This window comes from Mustela nivalis, assembly GCF_964662115.1.
Source record: "Mustela nivalis genome assembly, chromosome: 13".
In the NCBI taxonomy this organism is placed as follows: Eukaryota; Metazoa; Chordata; class Mammalia; order Carnivora; family Mustelidae; genus Mustela; species Mustela nivalis.
In genome coordinates, this window is record NC_139032.1 from 46,062,018 (window position 1) to 46,080,919 (window position 18,902).

Consider the following 18,902-nt stretch of genomic DNA (forward strand, 5'->3'; position numbering starts at 1 on the left):
GATTATTTTAGATTTTGTTTATTTTTGTTTTTACATTGAATTTATCCTGAGATAATAATTCCCAAAGCAAGTTTTTCCATTTTTCTGTTCTTAGATTCCGCACCCCTCCCCTCTTTACTGTGCCTGCTTCTAGGAGGCTCGTGCAGCCATTGTTTTAGTTGCTTAGTAACGGGATTGTGCACACAAAGTGTTCTCTCCTGTAGAACTAGGTATTCCGTTTTCGATACTGAGATGTCATGACAGCCTGTAATTTCAGTTCAACTGCTTCCCCAACCCCTTCCTTCTTTTAAAAATGTGTTTGGGAAGATGGTCCTGTGCTAGTTAAACCAGACTAGCTCCTGATTTGTGTGCCTTTTTTGCTTTTAAGTAGGGGAGAGACCTGTGATTTATATATTTGGAGAAAATAATGTGTGTTGAGGTATGAGAGATTAAAGTCTGTTTTCTGAGATTCCTAAAGGAAAGCCTACTTTTTATTTTTCTTTTTAAAAGATTTTATTTGTTTGAGAGAGAGAAGGGGCAAGGGGAGTGGCAGAGAGAGAATGCTAAGCAGACTCTACACTGAGCACAGATCCCAGTGCAGATGGGGCTCGATCCCAGAACCCCGAGATCATGACATGAGCTGAATCCAAGATTCGGATGCTTAACTGACTGAGCCACCCAGGCACCCTTAAAGCCTGCTTTTTAATGAAATCTTGCATAGACTATTAAAAATGCCCATAGTGGTCCTGACTAAAGCTGATGGATTCAGTGAGTCTTTTTTTTTTTTTTTTTTTAAAGATTTTTTATTTATTTATTTGACAGAGAGAAATTACAAGTACACTGAGAGGTAGGCAGAGAGAGAGAGAGAGAAGGAAGCAGGCTCCCTGCTGAGCAGAGAGCCCGATGCGGGACTCGATCCCAGGACCCCGAGATCATGACCTGAGCCGAAGGCAGCGGCTTAACCCACTGAGCCACCCAGGCGCCCCTTCAGTGAGTCTTTGATCGTGAATTGATGAAGGTCCAAGTTGTTTAAAAATGACTCGAAGAACTATTGGGAGTTGACATTTAGGGTAATTTAATGAGAAAAGTTTTTGTATTTCAGGCTCTTCTCTTTTATTGATGACTATGTTCCTTGTGGTGTTTCATTCTCTTGTAGGCGATGGCTAGCAACTGAGGAGACAGTATTCATATCTTGTATTATTGAAGCTTTTCTTTACTATTTAGTTTCTCCATTTTTGTTTTATTTGGCAGGAGAAGAAGTGTCAAGGAAGGATGGCTTCATAGGTTTTCCCCAAGATTTAAGGGGTCCGGTCATAGCATGCTTTCATCTGTAGTTGGGGTGTCAGTATCTTTTTTCTTTTCTTTTCTTTTCTTTTCTTTTTTTTTTTTCCCACCCCACTTTTTTCTTTTTTAAAGAGACATAGTGAGAGAGGAAACACAAGCCGGGGAGTGGGAGAGGGAGAAACAGGCTTCCTGCTGAGCAGGGAGCCCCACGTGGGGCTGGATCCCAGGACCCTGGGATCATGACCTGAGCCGAAGGCAGACGCTTAACGACTGAACCACCCAGGTGCCCCATGGGGCATCAGTATTTTTCTTGAACTTGAGAGATGGTTTCAGGGTCGTATCTACATGGGCATCATTGCTTATTTCACTCTTATCTGAGAGTGACAGAATTGTTAAGACCATGTCAGTTTCCCAATCTTCTCTTCTAAATACTCCTGTAAGCTGTTTAGCTTGTTTCCAAATGTTCTCCTTTTCTTTTCTCCAATCCTTTTTCTTTCCCCCCAAATCCCAGAATGTCTTTCAGCTTGCAGCTCGTAACCAGAAAAGTGATTCCAGGCACTTTTGCCGTCTAGGACATTCTGCCCTATTTCTTTTCAAGTTCCTTGATCTGATTGAAGGCTTTGTTTGTCTCAAAATCTTCCATTGTAAGAGCCATGTATTTGTACTAAGATGTTTCTAGGTGATTTAGGAAAAGCAACTACTGAAATCCATGTTACTTTTATAGTGGGAAAAGGCTTCAGAAGAAATCAGGCTGTTTTCTGGGACTGAGAAGATAAATGAGTATGTAGAACTTCCCCAAGCAAGCAGTCAGTAGTATTATATTTCTTAGACTTTTTTTTAAGCATTATTTTTTTGGTCATTTATGCAAGCCTGGTTTCCCAGAACTGTTTTTGATTTCCTTCCTTTCTTCCTGGTCTTCTTTGTCTCTCTCTCTCTCTCTCTCTCATAATTTTATAATGAATTTCAAAAATGATTTGATCATTAATCTAGTGTTTAACATTCCCTTGTTTGCTGGTGACTTACTGTTCTTAAGGCTGACCAATTATCCTTTCTGGTGAAAAAAAGACTTGGCCGCATTCATACCATTTGTTCCCATCAGACCCAGGGATGCCCCCTCCAGAGATAATTTGTGTCATTCTCTTCAACCCAGACACTTGGTAATTCTCATCCCTGGTCCAAAAAGTAGTATGGGTACTTCCTTGTACCTCATATTTGGAGTATTTCAAAATCAAAGAGCCAAGTATTATTTGAGGTCTTTCTAAAAAGAGACTGAGCATACATGAGTTTCATGTTGTAATTCAGTCACCCCCAAACAAAGGAAACCTGACGCGTGCTATTCATATGCACAATAGTGTGCTATATTTACCTAGAGAAAAGCAATTTCGTGTGTGGTTTTAATTACTGGGGTTTGTACAGCTTGACCAAAAATGTTTTCTCTTTGGCCTTATTTATTTACTTCCTTGGAACACTCATTATCATTTTTGACCTGCAACTCCCTTTCATGTTAAGATCTGGGTCTTGGCTCTTAGGCCCAGGGAAAACTGAGGTTTCTTTTCATGTTGTCTCTTGCTGCTCTGCTTGTAGCTGAGGCCTGAAGTCTCTGCTGCTCTCACTGAGAGGCTTCTCGAGTCAAGTCAGCTTTTTCTGGAACCTTCCCAAGGAAGAACTTGTTCCAGCTGATCTTCACTGAAGGACTTTTGGCAGCAGGTTACTGAGTGTGTTAGCACTCTCTGGGCTACGAGTTACAGAAACCTACTTGAACTAATTTGAGCCTCAAAGGGTGCTTTTTATTTTTTTGGTAAATGGGTGTCCCCCAGGACCCAAGAACAGGGATGCAGCCAGGCCTCAGAAATGAATTGGATACAGATTGCATGTTTCTCCCCTCTTGCCGCAGACTGAGTCTTTCTGCTACTAATCCACAGGGCACCACCTGCACCTGGGCTAATTGCTCTTCTATTTAAGGGACAGCCAGACTGAGCTTAGCCATGATTACAGATTTCCAAGGACCCATGTATGTGTGAGATGTTCACTCTGGACCAGTCAGGTATGCCAGAGGCTATGTGTTAGTCTTCTAGGGCTCTTTCCACAGAATGACCACAAACTTTGTGGCTTAAAATAACAGAAATTTATTATTTCACAATTCTGGGGTCTAGAAATCCCAAACCAAGGACGCTGCAGGATTGGTTCCTTCTGGAGGCTGGGAGCACGTGTTCCATTTTTCTCTATTAGCTCTTCTCTTAGCTGTTACAATCCTTGGTATTCCTTGGCTTGTGGCTTCGTAACTCTGTCTTTCCAGGCCCTCCTTGTCTGGGTGTCTGTCTATGCTCTCCCTTCCCTTTCTCTTAGAAGCACACTAGTCATTGAATTTAAGGTCCATCCTGGATGAGCTGATCTCAGGATCCTTAACCATATCTGCAGAGACCCTATTTCCATATAAAGTCATGTTCATGGGTCCCAGGGGACAGGACTTAGATGTATCCTTCTGGGAGACACAGTGTAGCCCTCTAGAGGCTGTGTCTTCACTGTGTGAATATATGTGTGCTAGGTTACACATGAACCACATGAATGGGGAAAGAATAGCAAGTCCCCACGCAGGAGACTGGAACACTATTTCCAAGGAGTCTTCTGCACTGGGATTGAACTTGGAGGAAAGCCGCGAGTTGGGAAATAGGTATCTTTCAGCCCCTCAGCTCAGCTGTAGCTTTGAACTGTAACTATGCCTATGTGACTGATGTCAGACCGGTGTTGGTCCGACAGGGCTAGGCAGATGAGTGGATAGAGAGTTGAGTGGATAGAGAGTCATTGTCAAAGGTAATGTAACTATGTTCCTGTGCTGGTGAGATGCTGCCATGTTTTCCATTGTCATGTTCTGGAATGTTCTTTTGAAACTTTGTATTACCTCTCCAAACAGTAGCAATGGCAGTAACTATGTTAAAAGCTGGGGCCCCTGGGTTGCTTAGTTGATTAAGTGTCGCCTTTGGCTCAGGTCATGATCTCAGGGTCCTGGGATCGAGTCCCACATGGACCTGGGGTTGAGCCCCATGCTCAGTGGGCAGTCTTTTTGTCCCTCTGCCCCTTTCCCAGCTCCTGCTCTCTCTCTCTCTCTCAAACTAATAACATCTTTACAAAAAAGAGAAAAGAGTGTTAAAAACAAAGGGAGAGTGGTTTGAGATGAAGCTGGGAAGGTAGGTAGGGGCAAGAGAAGGCAGTTCACAATGGCTTATCTTGAGCATTTGCATCTTTATCCTGAGTGTCAGGGAATCTACCCAAGTATTTATCTCCTGGGTATCAGGCGTTTCAAAAAGGCCTCTCTGGCTTCAATATGCACGTAATATTAAAAGTGTTGGAGGCACCTGGGTGGCCCAGTTGGTTAAGCATCTGCCTCCAGTTCAGGTCATGATTCCTGACTCCTTGGATTGAGCTCTTCTCTGTGGGGAGCCTGTATCTCCCTCTCCCTCTATCACTCGCCCTGCTTGGGCTCTCTCACTCTCTCTCCATCAAGGAAATAAAATCTTAAAAAAAAAAAAAAGTGTTGGGTTTTGGGTAGGCAGGTAGAATGGTATAAGGAGATGAGTTTAGGTGGCTCTTGCTGTATAGATCAGGAGAAGGAAGATACCTGCTTGCACCAGGGAGGGAAACAAGTGGATTTGGAAGCTATAGAAGGGGTGAAGTTGGGCTACTTGGGTGATGCAGTCAGTCAAGCATCTGACTCTTGGTTTCAGCTTAGGTCATGAGCTCAGGGTCATTAGATCAAGCCCCGTATTGGGTTCCATGCTCAGTGTGATGTCTGCTTAGGAGGACTCTATTCCTCTGCTTCTCCACCTGGTGCACTCTCCCTCTCACATAAATAAATTAAAAAAAAAACAAAAACAAAAAGAAAAAGAAGGGGTGAAGCATTGAGGTAAGTTACATATGAGGATGACTGAATGGAATATGTCAAAGGTGACGCCTTGATTTCTGACTTGCCAAGGTAGATAAGGAACAACGAGAGAAAAGGCGTGTGGGAAGAACAAGAGTTAGATTTTAGACGTGTTGACTTTGAGACAGATGTTGACTTTGAAACAGAGTTCCAATGTTGATGTGGGAATATCTAGTAACACATAGTCATAATATGTAACCAGATCTTTTCTGTCCTGATTAAAGCCTTTACTTGGTCTCGTTAAAGAACTCTTCTGTATATATATGTACATAGAAAACCTGCTTCTCCAAGGGCTAATTCCAATATCTGAAAATGTTCCTCAGAAGTCTCCTTTTTCATATGAACATGTTTCTGTGTCTGTGCCAAACTGTGACTAACCATAGGTTATAAATAAAAGATACTGTGATTATTTTATTGTTTACTTAAATTTCTACTCTTATTACCCATCTAGGGGATCAGATTTCCTCTTCTATTTGTGTTCAGTGAGTCCTTCTTCACCATGAGATTATAAATCTCTTTTACCCTTTTTTTACTATTAGAAAAATAAAAGTGGCGCATACTTTTTTGAAAACCCAAACAATGGCACTTGTAGGTAGTGAAAGTAGTAAATGGTATAACTTTTCATTTTTGTCATCTTCTCTTTTCTTCTTTTTTATTTTTTATTTTATTTTTAAATTTATTTATTTATTTAATATTTAATTAATTTGTTTGTCACAAGAGAGTGAGAGTGAGCAAGCACAAACTGGGGGAGGGGCCAGCAGAGGGAGAAGCAGGCTCCCGGCTGAGCTAAGAGCCGAGGCCAGACTCCATTCCAGGACCCCGGGATCATGACCTGAGCTGAAGGCATATGCTTAACCAACTAAGCTACCCAGGCGTCCCTTATTTTAATTTTTTAAAAGATTTAATTTATTTGCGAGAGAGAGAGAGAGAGAGAACATGAGAGGGGAGAAGGTCAGAGGGAAAAGCAGACTCCCGGAGGAGCTGGGAAGTTCATGTGGAGCGCGATGCCAGGACTCTGGGATCCTGATCTGAGCCAAAGGCAGTCGCTCAACCAACTGAGCCACCCAGGCATCCTCTCTTTTTTCTTCTTTTTTAAAAATTCACTGTCTTTTTGGGCTCTGGTGAAAACTGGAAATTAGAAGACTCAGGGCTCTTAGTGTGTTTCAGAGGCAACTTCAGATCTGCACTTGGTTCCCTCTGCAATACAGAGGGAGCTGGAGTGGTGATCTGTAGTCAGGACCAGGCACTTGGAATCACTTCACTCCAGTGAAGTTGGAGCCCCATGTCTAAACCTATAAAGAAAGTATTTATAACTATGGACACTCCAAATGTTTTAAAATTGGGTAATCCAATCCTATGTCATATGCATAGTTCTAAAACTTGAGTTTTTCACTTAATAGGTATAAGATATCTTTCCATACATCCATTGCCTCTTTGTTAACAGCTGCAGAGTATTCTTTATTATGAATGTATCATAGTTTATTTTATTGTTATTATTAAAGATTGTATCTGTTTGAGAGAGAGAGAGTGTGCACACATGGGAGGGCATGTGCATACGAGGTACGGGGCAGAGGGGAGAGGGGGACAAGCAGACTCCTGCTGAGCCAGGAGCCCAAGGTGAGGCTTGATCTTAATTAAGACTGAGACTATAACCTGAGCTGAAACCAAGAGTTGGATGTTTAACTGACACAGCCACTCACGTGCCCTAAATGTATCATATTTTAAACACTTGTCTATTGACAAACATGTTTTTCTTCTATTTTTAAAGATAACAAATACAGCATGAGATCTTCTTTTGACTATGTAAGGGTATTTCTGTATGATGGGTTCTTAGAAGTTGAATTTATGGATTTAAACATTTATGAATACGGCTGTTTGCTCTCCATAAAGACTGAACCTGCGGGGGTACCTGGCTGGCTCAGTTGGGAGAACATGTTACTCTTGATTTCAGGGTTGTGAGTTCAAGTGCCGTGTTGGGTGTAGAGATCACTTAAAAAAAAAAAAAAAAAAAGACTGAACCAATGTATACTCAACCTGAAAGTGTTTATTTCCCCATTCACTCATCAACACTGGATATTTAGAACCTTATTCTTCTGTGATTTGCATATCTATGTTCTTCGCTCTCTTGCTATTACATGATTAGCCTTATTTTGTGCTTTTCTTGTTTATTGGATGGTAACGCTTTGTCTGTCTTGTGTGTTGTTAAGTATTTCATCTCAGATAGTCTCTTGTCTTAATGTTTTTTCTGCCCTGAAAAGCCTCCCCACTAACTTTGTTAAAACTATCTGGAATTTTATTTATAGGTTGTGTTTTTCTCTTGTTCTTTTTCACATTCTCCCCTCCCCCTCCAAATCTTCTCTGAACAATTGCTATAAACTTACAGGCACATTTGAAAAATGGTAAAGACTTGAAGATAAGTTCTTCTAGTGTTCATTCTGACCAGTTCTTTGTAGTCTATCTTTTTCTATTTTGTCAGTTCTTTCTTATGCTTTATCTTTTTCTTTCTTCCTTTTTTTAAATAACAGCCTTATTGAAATAATATTCTCATGGTAGAAAAATCATCATTTGAAAGTAAATAACTAGTGGTTTGGGATATATTTATAAAATTGTGCAGTTATCATGAATTATCTTTTAACTGGAGTACTTATTTAAGAATTTCAGAGTGTTGGGGCGCCTGGGTGGCTCAGTGGGTTAAAGCCTCTGCCTTCGGCTCAGGTCATGATCTCAGGGTCCTGGATCGGGCTCCCTGCTCAGTGGGGAGCCTGCGTCTTCCTCTCTCTCTCTGCATGCCTCTCTGCCTACTTGTGATCTCTCTCTCTGTCAAATAAATAAATAAAATTAAAAAAAAAATTTCAGAGTGTTATGTCTGAAAGTATTTCTTTTGTCTTCATTAGTCTTAGTTATTTTGGGGGAGGTTAGACTTATTAAGTTATATAAACCTGTCTATTTTCATATATATTTCTTCATTTAGTGTTATAGATGAGAATTCTGATGACAAATTAGAAATTATGTCAGTCTAATGGTCTTTGCTTTTTAATTATTTTTAATGGTCTTTATTTTATAAATTTTATTTTATAAAATCTGAGAGGTCATAGGATTTTCCTTTTATCTTTGGATTTGAGAAATGTCAGCGATTTTTTTCACATCTTGCCTAGCCCTTGGTAGCCTTTTGAATTTGAAGACATAGATTCAATGAAAAATTTTCTATCTTGTCTTGACAAGATAGAAAATTTTCTCGTATTTCATCATTTTAATTTCAGGACTAATCAAACTACTATTTATTTATTTAAAAAAATCGTAAAAGGATTTATTTATTTATTTATTTGAGAGAGAGAGTGAGACCGAGTGCACAAGCAGGGGGGAGGGGCAGGGGGAGATGGAGAAGCAGATTCCCTGCCAATTTGGGGCTTGATCCCAGGACACCTAACTGACTGAGCTACCTGGGTGCCCCCAATCAAACTATTATTGTAACCTTTTTCTGGAATCATATAGAATTCAATAAAAATTTAGTTTTTTTAATTTATTTTTTTTAAAAGATTTTATTTATTTATTGGACAGAGAGAGATCACAAGTAGGCAGAGAGGCAGGCAGAGAGAGAGGAGGAAGCAGGCTCCTTGCCAAGCAGAGAGCCCAATGTGGGACTCGATCTCAGGATCCTGAGATCATGACCTGAGCCGAAGGCAGAGGCTTAACCCGCTGAGCCACCCAGGCGCCCTAGAAATTTAGTTTTTTAAGAGCAGATCTTGGATACTGAGTAACAGTTGATTAAAAACAAGAAAAAGAAGGGTTTGCAAGGAGAGATGGAAAATACTAGGAGTTAGGATAAGTTTGGGTTTGTAGGTAGTTTAGGGACATTCTAGTTCTGAGCATTTATGAACTCTGATGCTTGTACAAGTTTGCATAGTAGCCTCATCTGTAAAGAGGGAAAAACATTATAATCTTGGTGGTACAGTTACATGTTTTAGATTACCAAACTTTATTGAAAAAATAACCAGGTGCTTTACTGACATATTTGTATTTATTCTTTATAACAACACAAGTGGGGCTATTATCATGATTCTAGATTATATAGATGAAGATGTTGTGGCTCCTAGGTGTTAAGGGCCTTGGCCAACATTCCCCAGCTAGTTAGAATTAAAATAGGGGTTTAAATAATAATTAATCTGAAACCGTCCCTCTCAGCCCCCTTGAAATATTTAAATAATCTAAATAATTATTCAATTGAATTTAACTGCTGTCTGAATGGATTTGTTATTTGATTGATGCCATCATTTTTCAAAACTTATAATCTGTTCATGTTGCACTCTCACTTAAAATATAGTACACTTAATTATTTACACATTAAAATCTGGTCCACAAATAAGGCCAAACAAGACCGGCTTTAAAGTTTAGAAAACTGGGAGTTCAGGGGCACCTGGCTGGCTAAGCAGTAGAGCATGCAGCTCTTGATCTTGGGGTTGTGAGTTCAAGCCCCACTTGGGTGCAGAGATTGCTAAGAATAAATAAACTTAAAACAAACAAACAAATAATTCAAAAAAAATAAGTAATTTAATAATTTGAAATTTTCAAATTTTCAAATAATTCAAAAATTCAAAATTTTCTCATGGTCACATTAAAAAGTTAAACAGGTGGTGTTGATTTTAATTATATCCATTATGTGCCCCCTGTATTGAAAATAGTATTTCCAAATACAATCAATATAAAAAATTACACATAATATTTAATATTGTTTTTTGTGTCCTAAGTCTTTAAAATCCAGTGTGTGGGCTAATGTTTATTTTTTCCTGATTGATACCCCCCAAGTGTAGAGAGGTGATTGATAGGTTGGTGGTTTGATTCCTTGTGTGTGTTGTACACTTCTAGCACATCTCAGATTAGCCATATTACATGTGCTTAGCGGTCACGTGTGGCTGTTGGCTGTTGTATTGGACAGCGTGGGCAAACCATAATGTCAGTTGGGAAACTTCCAATATTGTAAAAGATACACTAAATAACACTTCACATAACTGCTCCAAATGATACCACTGAATTAAGTCCAAGTCTTGTCCTAGCCTAAAAATAATCAGTGATTTGTAACTTACTATATTTTGGATAGCAAATGACAATACCTGTTAAGCACTTAAGGAAGCGCATAGCTTACAATGGATGCTCCTTATGTATTAACAATCATGATTTAAAAAATAATTCCTTTTTTTTCCCCGTTTAACATGCAATATATATATTTTTTATTTCTAAGATTTCTTTTCTGTTCCCAGGGAGAACCTTATATAAAAAGGGCAGGCTAATTTGTGACAATATGGTTGAGCCCGGAGGGCCTGATGCTAAGTGAAATAACCCAGAGTTATTATGAGTGATCACACTTATATGTGGAATCAACAACAACAACAACAACACAAAAACAGAGTAGAATGGTGGTTGCCAGGGGCTGGGTCGGAGACATGGGGAGAGGTGGATCAGAGGATACAAACTTCCAGTTAGAAGATGAGCAAGTTCTGATGTGTAGCACGTTGACTAGCATTAACAATACTGTGTTATATACTTGAAATTCCTGTGGATAGATCTTTAGCATTTTAACCCCCCCAACCTCCAAAAAATGAAATAAATTATGTGAGTTGATGGATGTGTTAATTATAAAATGATTGCCTGTAATTAAGTTAATGCATGCATATATCATATTGCACACTAAAATATACTGCAATTGTATTTGTCACTTTTACTTCAGGAAAAAAATTCCATGTCACAATTTAAAAAAATTAATAATGAAGTCAATCTTTCTTTCTTTTCTTTTTGTCTTTTTCTTTCTTTCTGTATATTATTTTCCTACTTCTTACAGAGAATAAAGAAAAAATTTAAGGTTTTTCTACCTACTCCCATTAACTTTATTTTATTGGGGGTTATTTGCTCTGAATGGTCCCCTCGCCCACTTTTTTGAGTGGCGAATCCATTTCATATGTCTGGTTATTATTCATGGCCTACTAATATTTATAAATGAAGGACTTATTTATTCAGTATGGGTAACTGATGTGGTCACCACCTGCAATTATGTGGGCTAATGTTTATTTTTTCCTGATTGATACCCCCCAAGTGTAGAGAGGTGATTGATAGGTTGGTGGTTTGATTCCTTGGTTCCACTTCTTCTCTTTTAAATGTGTGGGTTGAGAGCTATCTACCTTCAGGCCTCTTGGCTGCGTGGTAGAATGAGGGGGCTGCATGTGGGCGGTTACTGTTCAGTGTGGGTGGCAAGTGTTCAGTTATTTAAAAATGGTAGATGTAAGTACCTAATTAGAATATTCACTTTATATCTATAGCATTTAACATGTTGTTGTATTTCTTTACAGGAATACACATGGCCTGATAACAGCCATTATGAAATTATTACAAATGCAAGCTTTTAAGGAAGGACAAGGAGGGGAGAAGAATATTCGGAATTTGTATACTATTAGGTATGCTGTTTCTCCTTTAAAACAATTTGTGTGTGTGGGTGTGTGTGTGAATTATTAATGAAGTTATGAACAGATATGCTAATCAATGACAAATTATTTAATTCAACAGTGATGGTGGGTGTTGGACATCTCAGGAAGTTAGTAATTCAAAGACATAGAAGATGGAGATAGAGTTGAAAACATGCTGATATCACCATTATGGATTTCAGGGTTGCTTCCTTGGAATTGGAATCTGTTACCCCACATTCTTTCTGCTCTGGGATATTTATAACCATCTTCCCAATACTATGAAAACTGAAGAGTGAATAGAGCAGATGTCCTGAAAGCAGGAGGGGTTTAGGTTAGGTAGGAGGGTACTATAAATAGTAATAGACTATTTAAGGGTTAATACTCACGTCAAGCTTAGTAGGTAGGAGCATTGATTTGTCTTTTCTTTGTCATCTATATAATGTAACATGGTAGAGTTATGTTAAAAAGAAAATACCCATAGCAACAATTTTATTTTTTTTTAAATACACTGGATTTTATTGAGAAGTTTGGACAAGGGAAGGCATTGTACTTCCTTTTGAAGTTGACCCTAACCATTGCCTTGAAGGTTCCAGAAAGCCGTTTGTTAAGAGAAGGGCTCCTACTTAGTGAGCAGAATGCCCCAGAAGATGCCATATAACTGGTGTATGTGGTAGAATCCTGGGATCAAGCCCTGCTCAGCGGGGAGTCTGCTTTTCCCTCTGCCTGCTGCTCCCCCTGCTTGTGCACTCTAGTGCTCTCTCTCGCAAATAAATAAAATCTTTAAAGAAAAAAAAAAAGATTTTATTTATTTATTAGAGAGAGGGAGCACATGAACGGGGGGGGGAGAGGGAGAGGGAGAAGTGAATTCCCCACTGAGTAGGGAGTCTGATTCGGGGCTCGATCCCTCTACCCTGGGATCATGACCTGAGCTGAAGGCAGCTACTTAACCAACTGAGCCACTCAGGTGCCCCTATTTATGATCTTTTTTATTGAGTACATTATTTTTTTTTTTTAAAGATTTTTTATTTATTTATTTGAGAGAGAGGCAGAGAGAGCATGAACGAGGAGAAGGTCAGAGAGAGAAGCAGACTCCCCGTGGAGCTGGGAGCCCGATGTGGGACTCGATCCCGGGACTCCAGGATCATGACCTGAGCCGAAGGCAGTCGTCCAACCAACTGAGCCACCCAGTCGTCCCTATTGAGTACATTATTGAGAGTTGAAGCTGACTTTTTAATAAGGGAAGATTTTCATTTTATGTATTTTTTTTAACTTTTTTTGAATATCTTCAAACAAATTTTGGAAGAATGTAGTACAATGAATTAGTTAATTCATTGTTAACTTATTAGTTAATTCAAAAATTAATTTATTTTTGAATTGGGAAGCAAAATGAAAATTATTTTTTTGAAAATATCCTGGAGGGGCACCTGGGTGGCTCAGTGGGTTAAGCCTCTGCCTTCATCTCAGGTCATGATCTCAGGGTCCTGGGATTGAGCCCCACATCTGGCCCTCTGCTCAGCAGGGAGCCTGCTTCCCCACCCCGCTGCCTGCCTCTCTGCCTACTTGTGATCTCTCTGTCTCTCTCTGTTAAATAAAATAAAATATTTTATAAATCAATAAAATATTAAAAAAAAGAAAAGTAAAGAAAATACCCTGGAGACTCAGGGTATGTGGAGTAAACTTTTCCAAAATTATAAATATGCTTTTCTTTCCTTTTTTCCCTTACATATTGTGGTGCTCTGTGACATAACAAGGTTTTCATTTCAGCTTTCTCTCTCATCCATTGCCTTAACCAGAACTGAACCTAAGAAAAAGATCATGGAAATATTTGTGTGTGTGTGTGTGTGTGTGTGTGTGTCTGTGTGTGTTTTAAGAATTTCAAACTCTTGGGCCAGAGTTCCAGGATAGAGGATAGATCCAGGGTCGTCTGGGTGGCTAAGTCAGTTAAATGGTGTTGGCTCAGGTCATGATCTCAGGGCCCTGAGATGGATCTCCCCTTGGAGTTCAGCTGAGCATGGAGTTTACTTAAGATTCTCTCCCCGCACTCTGCCCCTCCCTTTGCTTTTGTTCACTCTCTCTCTCTAAAAATAAATAAATAAAATCTTCAAAAAGAGAGAGGGAAAAGAATTCACTGTATTGTTCAGTGGGAGTTATTTATTTTAAAATAGGAACACCGTTGAGGTTTTAAATTTTATATGTTTTATTGAGATATAATTCACATACCACAGGACTGAGCCATTCAAAATATACAACTCAGTGGGGTTTTCTTTTTTGTATATTCACAGAATTATGCAACCATTGCCATAATCAATTTTAGGACACTTTCACATCCCCCCAGATTCCTTGCCCCTTCCAGTCACTCCCTATTTCCGTCCTCCCAGTGGGGTATTTTTAATTCAATGGTTCCAAACATTAGCCACTTATTAGAACCACCTGGGTGTGCTTAAAAACAAACATCAGAACGATCAAATGCCCCAGATCAACTGGATCAGAGTCTCTGCCCTAAGGCCTGGGCTTTTGTAGTTCTTAAAAAGATCACAAGTGATTCTGATTCAGTGAGCGCAAGATGGTATGTCTGCTGCTCTAACGTGCATGCTAATGGGGGGGGACCTCGTTGAAAGGCCGACTCTCTTTCTTTAGGGCTAAGTTGGGCCCAGGATTCTCGTGCAACAAGCTCCCAGGTGATGCTGACCCTTCCTTCCCCCACTACATTATGGGTATTGGAGCTCTGCCTCAGCGTTGACGGTACCCGGGAGCCTGGTAGGAGTGTGGGGTCTCAAGCTCCAGCTCAGACTACCTGTGTCGGCACCCGAGTTCCTTTTAGATTTTGCAGGTAATTCACAGGCACCTTAACGTTTAAGAAGCTCTGGTTTAGATGTCGGTAAAGGGAGATTTTCTGCCAACTGAAGGGTTAGAGTTACCCTCCCTTTCCCAGTGATTGTTCTTACCCTGTGTGAGGACCAGGCCTTCAGTCGGCTGTCACGTTGCACCTGTTTTCCTGGTTTATAATTCATTTTCTCTGCTAGTTCTTTAGAAGACAGTGGGTACAAAGTGTGGAGAGGGAACCCAGTTTGAGGAGCTGAAAATCATACTGGATACATAAATTGTGTCTTTAGAGTGGCGGCACATCGAGAGGTCCAGAATCAATCACCTGAGTTGGCATAATCCGGTAATGTTTATGGAGAGCCCTTATGTGAATGGCTGTTTGGCACTATAAATCAGGAGAGTGTAATTGAGTGTGTAAGAGCCTTAAGTTCCTCCAAGAGGGGGATCATGGATGCCGGGGACAGAGGAGAGGTGAGCCTGAAGAGCAGACCCCCCTCAAGAGAGCTGTGATTACCTGAGTCAGGCATGAAATTGTCATGCTGTTTCGAACCTTCTTTGCGGCGTGTTGGTTGGCAGTACCCTCCAGCTTTGGAGAAGCAACTGAGGAGCTGTGTGTGAAAGCATAAAAGGATTGTGAGAAGCCCAGAACTCCACGGAGAGGCGTTTTCTGATTATGCTAGAAGGTAAATTTCCAATGGAAGTAGTAGGACAAATAATTGCAAACTTTTGGGGAATGAAATTCCCCTGTGTTTTTTATGGTACTAAGGACCTGGTTTGCATACAATTTGGAGTTTGCGCATTTTCCACTTCTTTTTGGCCTGATAGCTAATTAATTTGAATTGTAGTACAATAGAATATGTGGTTATTTTAAATGGATTGTTGCTGAATTTGCTTACGTTATGCCAGTGTGGAAGGGAAGGGAGGGTGCTGTGAGGACCGGAAATGAGAGCCTGAGCCCGTGGCTTCCTCTGGTTCCTGTGAATTTCATGGAAGGAGCTCTAGAGAGGGTATTCTCTTTGTTGAGCCTAGAGCTCAGCGGTTCTCAAACGTTCTGTGCCAAAGAAGCGCCTAGGGAGCTTGTTAACAGTACAGATCTTATTCAGTGGGCTTTGCACCAGACTTAGGAATCAGCATGTTTACCCAGCTGCTCAGTGATCTGGATATAGGTCAGTTGTGGTTCACAATTGAGAAATATTGCTTGGGGCTGTGGGAGCTTAAAGGTACCACATATAAGCCGTAAGGAGCCCCTCGGGGATACACTAGGGGGGATATTGAGGGGCTTAATCCTGTCTCCTTGCCTCTGTTCCCTGTTGCGGGGTGGGGGGGGCAAAAAGCCCGTTTCCCACTAAGCACCAAGACACCGAGTTCATCAAACCATGTCTGCCACGGACAATAGAGAGGTCAAGATCAGAACCAAAGAGTATTTTTAAAGGAAAAATAGCCTAGGGAGGGCAAGCCAAGTACAAATGCAAGAGACCATGTAAGAGATTTAAACTTCATCACTCTGTTCAAGGAAATAATTCTGTGGCCCCCGCAAGTGATTATTCTTCATGGTCATATGGTGGATGCTTGTTTGAGGCAGGAAAGGAAGAGAGCCCTCCACAGCTCTCTTAAAAAAGAAACACTGGTTTTCAGTGTTACCGTGCATCAGGAGCTCATGCTGAGAGTTTATGATGTGTATGTCTGGAACATGACCGGAAACCTGCATTTTTAACGAAATTGAGATGCACAGGTGGTCAACTGACTGTGCTTTGAGATACGTTAGACTAGAGTGTGTATGGCTGATAAAGTTCATATTGCTCAGCTGTACCCTTCTTTAGTTTTGTGACTTAAGATTAAATGGGGATGTTTATTTTATTTTTTTAAAAGATTTTATTTATTTATTTGACACACAGAGTAAGAGCAGTAGTAGCTGGCAGAGGGCCTCTCTGCGGCTTCAACTCTGATGATTTTTAGGTTGGGGTTAGCTGGAGGAACACCACAGCACATTTATACTTAGCATATGCCATGTGTGAAACTCTAGGTGTACAAGTCTTGACTGTGGCTTCACAGTAGGACCTTTGAGGGGTTTTATTTTATTATTATTATCTTTTTAAGATTTTATTTATTTGAGAACACAAGCCGGGTGGGGTTGCTGGGGTGGGGGGAGGGGAAGGGCAGAAAGAGAAGCAGACTTCCACTAATCAGGAACCCCCGTAGTGGTTCGATCCCAGGACCCTGGGATCATGATGCCAACCGAAGGCAGATGCCCAAGGGCTGAACCACCCAGGTGCCTTGAGGGGCTTTTAAATGTACAGGTGCCTGGGCTTTTCCTAGAAGGACTAGAGGGTTTGCCTGAGGCATTGGTGGTTATTCAAAGCTTCGTAGGTGGTTTCCAGTCTGCTGGTAGGAGGGAGAACTGCTGGCCAGTGGTTGAAATGAGGCAATAGGGGTTCATTGTTGCTAGACCTTCAGATCTTTCAGTATTAATAACATTTTATATGAAATCTCCCTGACCACTGAATGCTGGAAAACAATTCAGATTTTTAAAAATACAGGGTAGGCAGACAAAACACATCTGTTCACAGGAGGCAATCCAAAGGGCACCAGCTTTGTGACCTGTTTTAGGCATTTAATCGTTTTCAAAATCTTAGAAGCTCTTTTCTACCTGTGAACAATTTTTATAATAATTGCCTTTTTAAAAAGGTTTATTTATTTATTTTTGTAATCTGTACACCCAATGTGGGGCTTGAACTCACGACCCCAAGATCAAGAGTTGCATGCTCTACTGACTGAGCCAGCTGGTGCCCCTCCCTCTAGCCTGCCTTTTAAAGACTGCTGCTAATGTATCCACTAGTTTAGGCTTACCTTTCTTCTCCCCCTTTTGTTTGGTCTGGATTTTCTGTTGGTCAGCTTGAACTCCATTTTTCTTCCTCCTTTTCTTTCTTTCTATTTCTTTTTTGTTAAAGATTTTATTTATTAGAGAGAGAGAGCACGTGCATGACACGGGGGAGGGTCAGAGGGAGAAGCAGACTTCCTGCAGAGCAGGGAACCCCATGTGGGACTTGATCCCAGGACCCCGGGATCCTGAACTGAGCCAAAGGCAGATGCTTAACCAACTGAGCCACCCAGGAGCCTGAACTCCATTTTCCTGTAACACGGTTATATTTAAGGTACTTAAACATTCTCAAATATTGGGGTATCTGGGTGGCTCAGTGGATTAAAACCTCTGCCTTTGGTTCAGGTCATGATCCCAGGGTCATGGGAGCCTGCTTCCTCCACTCTCTCTCTGCTTGCTTCTCTGTGATCTCCGTCTGTCAAATAAATAAATAAAATCTTTAAAAAAAAAACCAAAAAACCCCATTCTCGAATATTGACCATAGAGAAAGCACAGCAGAGAATGGATCTGCAGCAAGGATTTCAGTTTTGAGAAAGAATAACTAAACTGAGTTTTTACAATTCATGGAGGCTCATTTTCTTAGTTGCTTTGTAATGTGCCGTCCCCCCAATTTTATCATGTGCTTTTCTGCCTTTCGTTTTTCCTCTGCATATTCATATTACGGCAATCTTTTCAAGATCTCTCTTCCTTTTGCTGAAGTGAGGAAAGAGCTGTGAATTCATGAGCAGTGACTGCTTGTTCCGGAATGCGTGCACCATTCCGATGTGCCAGACGGTGGCTGACATGTACACATAGCAAATGTTACGAATCTTATTTGTGGAAAGGTTTGGTCTGATCAACATCAAGCTGTACTTTCTGAAATGAGGGAATATTAAATGCTTTTGGCAGATGGTGTGCTCTGAATGGGTGGAGAGGCCAAGGGTAATGGAGGGTTATACCCTGAACGGATTAGTGAGGCACACTCTAGCCCTTCAGTTTAGTTAGATAGTTCATTTTTTTTTTTAAAGATTTTTTTTTTTAATTTATTTGACAGAGAGAGAGAGATCACAAGTAGGCAGAGGTGAGTGGGGGGAAACAGGCTCCCCGCTGAGTAGAGAGCCCGATATAGGGCTTGATCCCAGGATCCTGGGATCACAACCTGAACCGAAGGCAGAGGCTTTAACCCACTGAGCCACCCAGACGCCCCCATTTTTTTTTTTTTTAAAGATTTTATTTATCCTTTGACAGGAGAGAGAGAGAGAGGACAAGCAGGAGGAGCAGCAGGCAGAGGGAGAGGGAGAAGCAGGCTCCCCACTGAGCAGGGAGCCCGATGTGGGGCTCTATCCCAGTTCCCCGGGATCATGACCCGAGCTGAAGGCAGACACCTACCCAACTGAGCCACCCAGGTGCCTCTGGAGAGTTAACTTTAAGAACGTAAAAATGTGTGTCCTGAAAGCTGAAGTACTTTGTAATTCATACTGATCTTTTTCACTCCGTTCTTAAGGCAAACACATTCATCCCTCAGTCCATAACAAAGAAAAGTGAGAGTCCTCAGGGAAGGACTGAGACGCAGTGGGCTAAGACCAGT

At 40.8% G+C, this 18,902-nt stretch overlaps 1 protein-coding gene across 8 annotated transcripts in view; it reads left to right on the forward strand.

Annotated features, from left to right (window-relative positions):
* The window catches only part of FOCAD (focadhesin), a 296,022-nt gene that overhangs the window by 40,883 nt on the left and 236,237 nt on the right, over positions 1-18,902 (forward strand). For all 8 annotated transcript variants that reach the window (XR_014301953.1, XR_014301954.1, XM_082695369.1 and 5 more), the window contains one exon: positions 11,521-11,625. Coding sequence is in view for 6 of the 8 variants with exons in the window: in XM_082695369.1 (XP_082551495.1) it covers positions 11,521-11,625 (105 nt within the window). In the remaining 2 variants the exon portion in view is untranslated. The remainder of the gene's footprint in view (positions 1-11,520; positions 11,626-18,902) is intronic.